Source organism: Cucurbita pepo, chromosome 1 (genome assembly GCF_057944985.1).
Source record: "Cucurbita pepo subsp. pepo isolate OVF chromosome 1, ASM5794498v1, whole genome shotgun sequence".
In the NCBI taxonomy this organism is placed as follows: Eukaryota; Viridiplantae; Streptophyta; class Magnoliopsida; order Cucurbitales; family Cucurbitaceae; genus Cucurbita; species Cucurbita pepo.
The window spans coordinates 20,768,386-20,779,825 of record NC_141798.1 but is presented as its reverse complement, the minus strand read 5'-3'; the positions used below and the strand labels follow the sequence as shown (position 1 = coordinate 20,779,825).

The window sequence follows — 11,440 nt, the reverse complement described above, 5'->3', positions numbered from 1 at the left end:
TAAACAGACAGTAAACTTGACTGGTTTATATGGATTTAGGAGTTGGAAAGTGCACTACAACCACTGATTTGTATGTGATTCCCGTTATTTTAGAAGCCAACCCAATTTCAATTGTCACAAACAACAAAACAATCCAAGCATAATGCACCACATCTACTCAAATGGTCATACTTCAAAGATTAACCTATAAGCTACGACTAACTAAACTCTGGATTTCTGTTCTTGAAGAAAGGTCCTAAGCTACTAAACAGCAATGGCCAATATTATAGGAAAATTGGCCGCTTCTGATGAAGTCTCTAATTAAACCATATTATTTCTCCAAGTATCAAACTGAAGCACGAGGGGAGAAGAATAACACTTATTTTATACATTTTCCACCAAACAAATTGCCAGCGTGAATTCTTGGGCTGGAAATCAATCGACCACATGAGAGTCAATCTTGATGTCCTTGTGTGTGTAGATAACACCTTTATCACCATTAACGACTTGCCCACTTCCCCTAAGAATCCTGCAAATAACAAATGCAAATTTAAGTACAGTTCTGATGATATAGTGGCCTGTCTATCCACATGTCACAATACATTATATGCTGTGTTCGTGAAATATTTGCAGACCTGTTCGTATATGTGTACAATATAGAATTACAAAGAAGACTATGATTTGTTCATACCATCTGGTCGTTAATAATCCTTCAACTCCTACAGGACCCCGTGCGTGGATTCGACTTGTGCTAATCCCAACCTGTTACGAACAATGGATGTGTAAAAAGCATGCAACAAACTAAACCGTACTGATATCCGACAATAATAGGAGCATATCATACCTCGGCACCAAGACCAAATCGGGCCCCATCACTAAATCTTGTGCTTGCATTATGGAAAACAGCAGCGCTACCATTAGAAACATAGCGAAAAGCGTTAATAAGCCATCAAAGTGAAAGCATCATTATTCAATACAATCTATCTCACACGCATGAAAAGATTATAAAAGAATGGAGGAAGCTGGAAGACTGCCAAATAAGGTTAATAGGTATTCTTACCTGTCAACTTGACGTAAGAAAATTTCAGCAACTTTATCATCTTCTGTAACAATACAATCGGTGTGTGCACTGCCAGTTTACAGAGAGTAATGAGCAACATATACAGTATGGATCAAAAGAAACAAAATGCATGCTCGCCTAACATATGTAAATGCAAATAATTAGCAATGTGAAATGCTCTTTCATCAAGAAATATCAGCAGCATGCCTTCCATGTTGATGTATATGATCGATGGCAGCAAAAACATCATCCACAATTTCAATAGTGCAAGTCAATGAATTGTATTCATGGTGAAACGTCCGCGCCTCAGGAATGTTCAACAGATTGCTCGCCTTTGGTCCACCATACAAAGTAACACCTGGCAAAGAGACAATTAACTACTCTTTTAATTTATAGACGTCATGTATTCCTAGAGTTGGATGTACACATCAAAGTAAAAATGATCAGTAGATCTTGAACTTATGCAATCAATTTTCATCATTAATACTCGTTTTTAGCCCATCTGTTCTTCAAACGATAAAGAAGGGTTATTTAGAATTGTGCTCCAATAACTGTAACAAATCCCTTGTGATGGAACTAGTGACCAAAAGCATAAAATAGTCTGCCATGCAGAAATTGCAGCAAGGCTAGACAATTATCCAATAATTATGATAATACATGCAATCTAAGGAAGGGGGCAAGTTAAACCTTCAATACGGAGATTTACAACAAGCTCATTCAGCATGCCAGTATGGACCAAGTCCTTGTGAACAAGAAGAGTTTCCTGCAGTCAAGAAACAAGAGAGTCGGAACAGAATCAAAATCATGAATAAGAAAGGAAAAAAAAAAAAAATCTTCAATTAGGTATAAGATAATCACCAAATGAAGTGGAGAAAGAATAAAATAAATTTAATTGATGAATGATATACCATAGCATTACAGGCTGCTGGATAATCTACTTTTGCATCCAGTACAATCCTCTTTGCCATTTCCAAATCAGCAGACTTGTCAACATAAACATGGCAGATTCCGTCTGTATAGCAGCAAAGAGCACATGTTTTTACGATTATTATGGTTTGTTTCATGAAAATAAAAAAGAATGGGAGATAAATATATTGAAAAAGAATGGTCGATTCAATCCATATTACCAGCGTGACCGAGAACAGGAATTTTGGTAGAATTCTTAATTTGAGAGACCAGTTTGTTGCTGCCTCTTGGGATCACCAAATCAATGACATCATCCAGCTGTCATTATTTTTGATAAACCACTTAAACTGAAGTATACTGTTATCGCATATCATTACCAATAATAACAGGGAAGAATTTTTTACAATTATGTTTCAAATTTCAGGACTTTACTTAAAAAATTAGTATCTTTATTTTTAATTCTATTCATTAAATGGACTTTCATACACAGTAATTTTTCATTATTTTTTTCAATAATAATACACAAAAGATCAATGTTTTACAATAATAAATGATGTGATAATGGAAAAATAAAAATTTATGAAATTAAAAAACATTATCATTACTAAATATGAAAACTCGTAGGATATTAAATATGTCTTCAGTCCTATAATTTTTTCATTGACTAATTTACCACTAAGCCTACAACCTGGGGTCAAAAGAAGTAGAAATTCAAGTAAGGTTTTCAACCCAATGTACCTTCAGTAGATCAGGTATTTCTTCCCTTGAAGTTACAAGTCCAATGAGGGTCCCACCAACACTATCTGGAATGGCTGCCGTGATAATCTACATAAAGCACGAAGAAAAGTGAACCGATGTATCAATGTCATTATAATTTGACCATGAAGGAAACATCATACCTTATGCAATATTGCATTTGATCGCCTTGCTTCTTTTCCCCCTTTTAAGAGAAGACCATTTCCACTCCGGATAGCCAATGAAGCTATCTATGAAAATCACAAATCCAAGGGTTAATATTAAAGGAAAAAATCAGGATTGTAAGCACCGAATGGGGACAACACTTTGATTCTCCACAAGCAATTTCTACTAACCTGTACCAGAGCATCTGGACGAGACTCAAACACAATCAATAGAACACCCAACGGAGACGATGTTTTCTCAAGAATTAGCCCATCTGAGACCTGAGTGCAAAAAACAATTGTCTCAAGTTGAGAAAAAATTGAGGGCCAGTATGAAATCCAGGCATTCTGAGTTATTTGAAAGGGTAATATCAGCCATTTCATTACAAGCTAGTCAAAAGAATATTTTTCACTACTTCGAATCACAAATACCATTGGAGCAGGCTCAATTTCAGTCCCTGAGAAGAATTATATTGTTGCTACATAATGTCCTTAATTTGTTACCTCAGTCTTCTTCAAAACACGACCAATTGGATCTTCCATGTTTGCAAGCGTACGGATGGAGTTGGCAAGGCTGGATATCTGTTCATAGACAATTAGTATCACTATTAACCTAGAAAAGATAGGCTTTGAGACTTTCAGGCAGTATCTGATGTTATATATTTGAGTAAATGTGTAACCAGTGCTAGGTGTATGCTGAAGCAAATAAGCAGTATGGAAAGTGCTATGAAACAAAGTCATATAATAAGCAGAATTAAAGAGATCCCAATCTTGCCTTTCCAGGTTTCATTGCCAATCGTGATACTAGGGCCCTTTCGTATCCAGTCTGTTGAGCTTCAGCAACATCAGCTTCATTTTCAGTACGGATCAGTTTTTCATTTGTTTCAAGAGCATCAGCTACATCCAGCAAAATTTTTCTCCTCTCTTGAGAAGAAATTGCCTATGGAATATGAACTACCGTATAAAAATCATGCTAACTTTGCATACAACGCAATGAGAAATTACCTGTAGCCTTCTCGAACTTTCCCTTGCAGCAACAGCCATATCACGAGCACCAACATCCTTTTGTGGGGCCCACAAATGAGCGTCTTGATGGAAGAGGGTACCAATACGATCTCCTTTGAGGACCTTAAGGATATTCTCGGGAGCATATCCACTTCAAATGGATATGGTAAAAAACAGTTTTAAATTGAATCAATATTCATATTAAATAAAAGAAAATGAATTCAAATGGAAAATCCATTCATGCTAGGTTACATACAGTTTCAAAGAAGCACAATTGGTAAACTAGGGGAAGCATTTCATCCTTTTCACAATTGCATGTCATATAGCATTTTTTATTTTTTATGCCACCTTCTGAAATAACCAGTGTCTTGCTTATATGAGATGGAAAACATGGGGTGGATTAAATTTTGCAGTTCCCCCTTATTTAGTGGCACAGTGCGGGGAATGATTGTTATTACAACTAGGGAAAGGGGAAAGGAGGTTCCTAAGGCACTCAGCAATGAAGCATACCTAGTGATAACAACAGGAATGCCAGCATATGCAGCACCAACAGCAGCTTTAACTTTAGCAGTCATACCACCTCTTCCCACCCTAGACTTATCCCCAAAGGTAATTTCACCTTGATGGCGTTCCTTAACGTATGTATGGATTAACTTTGAGTGAGGGTCACTTGGTGGCCCACTATACAGACCGTCTACATCACTTAACAAAACGAGGAGATCAGCTTTTAGCTCCAAAGCTAAAAGTGCTGCCAAACTGTCATTGTCCCAAAATATACCAGAAGAATCCTGAGAAGAGTGGTCAAGAACAAATAAATTAATAAATAGGCTTTCAATTATTTTGCGCAGATCACCAGAACAAGAGCAAGTATCACACCTCATAGGGAGCTTTCCTAGTGCTGACTGCATCATTCTCATTGAAGATAGGAATAACCTTAAGAGAGAGTAATGATTTCACTGTATCACTAAGTTGCCTTCTAAAATCTTTATCCCTAAAATCATTATCTGTGACCAGAAGTTGGGCAGATGAAACATCCAGCTGCCCAAAAAAAAAAAAAAAAAAAAAAAAAAACCATGTCAAACGAAAGTCCATTAATTGTCAAGTCTTAAAATAGCTAAGTAATAAAGAAGGTAAGTTCATATCAGAGTCTAAAAAATATTGACTGGCAAGGGGTGAAATGGAAGGGAAAAAAAGGACTGCAACTGGGGTAACACAGCAGCAACCCAACAGCTAAACAAATGAGCTAGAACCAGTTCTTGAGTTAAAAATTAAAATTAAAAAATAAAAAAAATAAAAAAACAAAAAAAAACAGAATAAGAGTGGTCGTCACCTGACTAAATAATGTGTCATAGAGAGCCATAAGACTATTTTGACCAACAGCTGCGCATGCTTTCCCATCAAGATCAACTTGTGGTTTTTGAAGGTCAGCAAAACTACATAATTCATAGTACGATCTTAGAATATCCCTTTTTTTATTTCAAGCAAAAGTTTCACGTAAGTATATCAAAACTTGAATTAATTTCAGGATTCCATCGAATTTCATTGCAATTTATCCCGCACAAAATAACCTGCTATTAACGAGCTTCCTGTATCGGAGCCTTTGACGACCAATGCCAACAGCACCGGATGAAACCAAAATAACCTCGTATTCTTGGGAGTTAAGTTCCTTGATCTGCATTCCAGATTGTAATCTTAATATTAAAAAATAAAAAAAATAAAAAAAATAAAGTCCTATCACTATCAAAAGATTGAACTTGTGCGTGCAAGGTAAATACCTGCTCACACAATGCTCCTAGTCTGCCTAAGGCTAATCTTCCATCACTTCGCGTTACCACCGCCGTCCCAACCTTCAATAAGAAAAGCCCAACATCCAATAACAGGTAAGTAAATTATATTATCAACGGTTTGATGATCCAAAATTGAGATAATCTGCACGTGGTTTTCCAGTAGGATGAACTGAGGAGAAGTTGCAACACACAGAGGGAATCCAAATCGGCAAACATTGATGAGAACGAAGAATATAAAGCTCAAACAGAATGAAAACCACAAAAAAAATAAAGGAATAAAAAAAGAACATCGGGAAACATGAAAATGTGGTTGAAATGAGAGGTACCTTGACAACCAGGCGCTTGACATCCCGAAGGAAAGCTCGAGAGCGATCCATGGAGTCCATTTCGAAGAGTGTAGCGAGTCAACTGGAGGGAGACAAAGAAACTCAAGAAAGCCAGCGAGGGTTTGGTTTGTAGTACAATACAAAACAAGTAATTTTCAATGGAGGCTGATATAAGCTTCAGAAATGTTAGGCGGACGCAGGATTGGGAATACTTGATTTTAATTGTTTCAACTTCATTCTCGGATTCGATTCCTACTCTGACCAACTCACCCGTACCATTTTTATTCTTTTACTTGCGGCTTCTTGTTTTTAATTTATTATTCTTTCTATTATAAATAAATAAATAAACATTTTAGTCCTTACATCAAATTTCTTTCTTTTTTTCTTTTTTTTTTTTACCGTGTATGAAATCATAATTATTATTTAACTATTTACGGTAGGACAATTTTAGCTTTTTTGAAAATACTAAATAAAACTCATTAAATGAACCCTAAATCAAATTATCAAAATGGTAATTTTACAAGATGTAAGAATTTAAATTGATCCTTATATATATTTTTTTTTTAAAAAAAAAAATTGTGAACTGAAAACTCCTAAACTCCAGTTAAAATCCGGCGGTTAACAGAATTTGGAAATAAAAAATAATTAAATAAAACAATAATAAAATAAAATCGTAATGACCAAATAAGGAAGGCAGTTAAATTTTGTTTCATTATTAATAATGCCCTGAAAATCAATCTAAGAGGAGCCTATAAAATATTGTGTTATAAATTGGCGTTTAAAATGGATCTTATTATGTAAGAAATTTGTTTAAATTTAAAAAAATGAAGTTTATAAACGTTGGTTTCATTTAATTCAACCAATCTAAACCAGGGAGATTGAGTGCGTTGGGATGAAGAAAAAACGGACCGCCTATTGAAAGGCGGGCGGAAATCGCCTTGTTATTGACTCTTAAAGCGGCGGCAATTGGGCTTTGACCGTAGAGGATCTCACGTCTCTCTCTCGGCATATGCCGGCTAAGAGCGGAGTGGAGGGTCACAAAAGAGAAATTAAATTAATAATTTCAGACAGAAAGGCAAATAATTCAATGGATGGCCAGTGGATAGCTGCCAAAGGACAACGCCCCCATATTCCAGGCGGCTAGCTCACAAGATTAAGAATGGAGGAGAACCAGTTGAGATTTCACTGTCCATTGGAGGAAAAAACAAACAAAGCATTCAATATAAACCTCTTCCTATTCTATATAATGCATTAGATGCGTTTTAAAAACTTTGAAAGTAAGTCCGAAAGGAAAGGTCCAAAGAAATTCATATCCGATCAAGTAAAAGGTCTCAAGGAAGAGGCAAGCAAAGAACCTATATTCAAACTCAATTACACCAAAGTACAATCTTTAACATCTATTTACAATGGCGTCTGTGTTTTAGTGGAATACAAGACGAAAATTTATAATCAAAGACAATGAAAGATTCCACTCCCCTCGGTCAATAATCATAAAGAGGGAAGCCCATCTGAGAATACTTACCGTGAACAAGTTAGATGCTGTTATCACGACAAAAGCATCACTTCCAATCATAAAAACTATGCTGTTGATGTTCTTTTTCTGACACTCCCATCACACAAATTCCAGGAACCGAGAACTTCCAAACCAACCAAGAGGAAATCATTCTTCAGTCTACGAGGTCAGCACTCAGAAACAAAGCAAACATAAGATGGTCAGAAGATAGCAAAAAGCTGAGTGAGCACGCTCAAGGAAAGAACCACACTTTGATGAAGATTGCCAAAGCCATTTGCAAGAAAAATGCAGCAACTACCATAACTGAAAGATTATTTCCCTCAATATAGGACCTCAGGTTCAAAGTAACAAAACTTGCTGAAGCAGCACCAGAAAGGAGTATAATGAACCAGCGCAGAAATTCAACCGGGATGAGCAACAGAAACTATGGAGAGAAAAAAGAAAAAAAAAAAAAAAAAAAAAAAAGATGTAAAAATCATGCAGTTACAATCGCCATTAGATAATGGATTTTTTCTGAATAAAACGCATGAAGGTCCTCCTAAAATAAAATGTCTAGTCTAGCCAAACAGTATTCTTTTAGCATTTTTTTTCTTTTCTCTCATATGCCCACTACAATATCCACTAAGCTATGAAACTAATAAATTCGAAAGTAAATGACAGTTATTCGCAAATGAAAAGAGACTGGAGTATCAAAATAAGGAAATTGTAAAGAGTACGGAAAAAGTCAAATTCTGCTAAGAAATGTATGGATAATGTCTAATGGGTAGAAGAAGAGAATAAAAGTGCAGAAGGGATTCCAGAAGCTTACAGATGCCAGAATAAAAATGAACAGAGAATAGCCCCACAAGCACCAAAATCTTATGAGGCTAGAATTTGATCCCAAGTACTGAAGTGAAAAGTAAAATGCCATGGGCACCAAGATCGCGTAACCATAAACAGACCCAGCGGCCACATTCACATAGCTGACATCAAAGCTCCATGCAGTACCATGATCACTTCGCTTTTGCATAAGGAAGGTCGCACAGTTTCCAAGTGCCGCAAGGACAAAGACCAATGTAGTGGTGATCCACACAAGCCCATATCTAAGTCATAGCAAAATCCAAAAAAAAAGAGTAAGATAATCCATTTAGTTTCAAGAACAAGATTAACATACAAATAAATTATTGAATGATCAGGTAAAGAGGCACAACAAATTGAAAGAAGAAAAGAAATCAAAAGGTTGGCATTTGAAAGTTCACAATAATCCTATACCATCAGAGAAACAGAGAGAAAAATGGTTGAGGTTAAAAGAGTATGAAAAACTCACAGGTCAGGGTTCGCATCAATCTTGCTAGAAAAATCTCCACCAAGGGGATACAAGGAACTAATCAATCTATTCAAGACAATGTCTGAATCCACATTGAAATATTGAGTGTAAGATGTTACACTAAATACCCCCTTCCAGTCATTTGATGTTTGCTGCTGAGAATCTGCACACAGTTAAATGGAATCAAACGTTTGGTTCACAATAAGAAATGAATCAACCGCAATATAATGTCAGTCTGTTCTTTTTGGAACAGGCTTTACATCGACAAAAATTTCCTAACTTTATCCTAGTTTTGCTGAGGGAACATTCAACGGGTCAGATTCAAGAGCCTTGTACCACAATAGCAAACCAATGTCAAAACATCTAGTGGTCATGAGACACAACATTTTCAACCTTCATAATTAATTGGTTGAAACAGGGAACAACACATCTCAATCCCATGTAAGTAAGTTCATGTTCTACATTTAATATGTCCAAATCTAGCCATTAGAAGAAATAAATTAATTAATTGAAACAAAGAACCACTTCTACACGGAAAAAAAAATGTCATATTAAATAGTTAAAAGATCTATAAAGTAAATACAAAACCCCTAGTTGAGAGAGACAAGGGAAAAAAAACTAAACTAACGATCTCTAATCATTATTTTCACCAACTGCACTACCTATCATAACAGACTATTCTATAGCCTTGCAAGTTTCTTGCAGATCTACTATATGAGAGATACTAATCTTATAGATGACGAGCATACCACTTGGACTTTCAAGAGTTTGATAGCCTCTCCCTCTGTCCCCTCCATTATGGGGGGGAAATGTCTCCATACTTGCTGCTGGGTCTGCATTTAATTAAGAAGCTATTCCTCAGAGAAGATTTACAAGTTTGTTCCGTGTGACAATGCAATAGCAAGGTAGAATTCTTAAGAGTGTGACTTATTATCGAACACAAAATAAAATAAGATTACTAAGAACAAGATACTGGAATTTGTCTTACTTTCATGGTCTGTACCATTCTTCTCATCAGTGATTACAGCCTATTGATAAAAAAAATGAAAAAAAGATGGATAAAAAATATTCAAGATAGAGGAGCTTTGGAAACGGAGAAGGGGAAAAAGAACATAAATTATAATCTAAGCTAAATGAACACAAATAACATTTAAGCACACATGGATTAAGGTACAACCAAAAAGGAACACAAAATATAAACACACACACACACATACACAGAAAGCTTGTATACTACTACAAGTAAATTTTGTATCCCTTGGTATTAGAGGATTGCTACTGTCAATTATAAAGCAAAATATAGGGGCAGATTCAACGTATGCATACTAAAACAACTGCTCCTCTCAATCACATTGTAAATTGGATCTTCCTTCTCACAAAAATGCATTTTAATCTTTCGAACCCAGCAAGAACAAAATCTAGCCAGCTCTATATTTGTTCAAGCTCATCAGAATTCCAACCCAGTAAACTGGTACACTAATCTAACTGTTCGTAGCAAAACAAGAAGAGGCAGAACCTAGCCTTCAAAATAAAGCCAAAACAAGTACAATCAAACACGTCAACGGCCAAATATACAGCAGAAAATGCGACTGGAAGTAGGGATTTAATTTCTCAGTCAAATGACACATCTATTGCTCTCATATTCAGCAATTATTCACTAGAAGACAAGGAGGGGGGAAAAATCCCAAAATCAACAAATGATTTCCTGATGTGACTACATACTAATTAGCAAAGGAAAATCTCAGTGGCATCAAAAGAATAGTCTTCCGATGAGTCCTCAAAAACAGCACAACAAACATAGAGACGAGAAGCTACCAAACTATAAAATTCACTATCTTAAAACAGCAAACAAAAAGGAAGGAAAAATCGCAACCGATCACATTATGAAGCAAATCGATTATCGCGAAGAATGACGCAGATATTCTAAACTTCCAGATACAAATAGTATGAATCAGAAGTCAATTTAACAAGTATAGAAATAAAAGAAGCGAAGAGTCTAAAAAAAGTGCGTACAGGGACTGAGCCAAGCAAATGGCTAGTAGGGAGATTAGTGTAAGTCTCGTCCATGGAGAAAGAAAGCGATCAAGCACCGAAGCCAGAAAAAGGCGAAACACCGAAAGGAAGAGGAAAACTGAAATTATTAGGCGGCCTCAGAAATTCATCCCAAGGTACGAGCCCTAATGTTGCAGTCATTGTTGGTCATTTCTTCGCGGGGAAGTACACGGTCACGGAGGTCACGATGATCCACGTGTCTTCATTTGGTGATTAGACGACGTTCCCAGGAAATTTGGGCTGGAAATGGGCCAAGCTCTGTCTTGGAAAAGCCCATTACCAAAATGTAATTGAAATCGAAGAAAAAATAATGTCTGAGCCCGGGTTCGAACCGGGGACCTCTAGTGTGTGAGACTAGCGTGATAACCAACTACACCACCCAGACAAGTTGATCAATTTCACTGAGTTGTTTATTAGAATAATTTTATAATAAAATTACGAAATAAAAAATGTCTGAGCCCGGGTTCGAACCGGGGACCTCTAGTGTGTGAGACTGGCGTGATAACCAACTACACCACCCAGACGAGATGTTGTTTACAGTCTAACATTTTAATTTTCATAAGATTCAACTATACAATCCAATGTGACAAACCTCTGTTAAAAATGG

At 36.2% G+C, this 11,440-nt stretch overlaps 2 protein-coding genes and 2 non-coding genes across 5 annotated transcripts; all 4 read right to left on the bottom strand.

Moving 5' to 3' along the window:
• Nucleotides 1-134: 134 nt before the first annotated feature.
• LOC111805552 (delta-1-pyrroline-5-carboxylate synthase) lies at nt 135-6,190 on the bottom strand. Its single transcript, XM_087117840.1, has 20 exons — nt 5,963-6,190; nt 5,625-5,696; nt 5,418-5,521; nt 5,180-5,282; nt 4,726-4,887; nt 4,360-4,637; nt 3,850-4,000; nt 3,620-3,784; nt 3,349-3,426; nt 3,037-3,126; nt 2,845-2,931; nt 2,684-2,770; nt 2,167-2,263; nt 1,948-2,051; nt 1,727-1,802; nt 1,247-1,397; nt 1,040-1,108; nt 824-890; nt 671-741; nt 135-508 (listed from the first exon to the last, which is right to left on the bottom strand). The coding sequence occupies exons 1-20, from the start codon at nt 6,020-6,022 to the stop codon at nt 415-417; spliced, it is 2,166 nt and encodes a 721-aa protein (XP_086973966.1). The 5' UTR covers nt 6,023-6,190; the 3' UTR covers nt 135-414.
• A 1,103-nt stretch (nt 6,191-7,293) lies between these two features.
• Nucleotides 7,294-10,985, bottom strand: LOC111798246 (uncharacterized). Of its 2 annotated transcripts, XM_023681280.2 has the most exons (6): nt 10,795-10,985; nt 9,770-9,809; nt 9,531-9,614; nt 8,782-8,944; nt 8,284-8,557; nt 7,294-7,899 (listed from the first exon to the last, which is right to left on the bottom strand). In XM_023681280.2, the coding sequence occupies exons 1-6, from the start codon at nt 10,846-10,848 to the stop codon at nt 7,708-7,710; spliced, it is 807 nt and encodes a 268-aa protein (XP_023537048.2). In that variant the 5' UTR covers nt 10,849-10,985; the 3' UTR covers nt 7,294-7,707. The 2 variants fall into 2 exon arrangements, with proteins under 2 accessions (XP_023537048.2, XP_023537056.1); XM_023681288.2 differs by lacking the exon at nt 9,770-9,809 and having other exon boundaries at nt 10,795-10,972.
• A 159-nt stretch (nt 10,986-11,144) lies between these two features.
• On the bottom strand, nt 11,145-11,218 carry TRNAV-CAC (transfer RNA valine (anticodon CAC)). Its single transcript has one exon. It is a non-coding gene; the product is annotated as a tRNA-Val (tRNA).
• A 65-nt stretch (nt 11,219-11,283) lies between these two features.
• TRNAV-CAC (transfer RNA valine (anticodon CAC)) lies at nt 11,284-11,357 on the bottom strand. The gene has a single exon. It is a non-coding gene; the product is annotated as a tRNA-Val (tRNA).
• Between the last annotated feature and the right edge of the window lie 83 nt (nt 11,358-11,440).

What these genes read in the sequence shown, in the direction of transcription:
- LOC111805552 (XM_087117840.1), bottom strand. Translation starts at nt 6,022, where the DNA reads ATGGACTCCATGGATCGCTCTCGAGCTTTCCTTCGGGATGTCAAGCGC. An exon ending in GTCCAGATGCTCTGGTACAG is followed by an intron (nt 2,932 to 3,036) that starts GTTAGTAGAAAT and finishes TGATTTTCATAG; the next exon opens with ATAGCTTCATTGGCTATCCG. An exon ending in TGTAAATCTCCGTATTGAAG is followed by an intron (nt 1,398 to 1,726) that starts GTTTAACTTGCC and finishes TCTCTTTGCCAG; the next exon opens with GTGTTACTTTGTATGGTGGA.
- LOC111798246 (XM_023681280.2), bottom strand. Translation starts at nt 10,848, where the DNA reads ATGGACGAGACTTACACTAATCTCCCTACTAGCCATTTGCTTGGCTCA. An exon ending in AACTCTTGAAAGTCCAAGTG is followed by an intron (nt 8,945 to 9,530) that starts GTATGCTCGTCA and finishes AACTGTGTGCAG; the next exon opens with ATTCTCAGCAGCAAACATCA. An exon ending in TCATTTTTATTCTGGCATCT is followed by an intron (nt 7,900 to 8,283) that starts GTAAGCTTCTGG and finishes TTCTCTCCATAG; the next exon opens with TTTCTGTTGCTCATCCCGGT.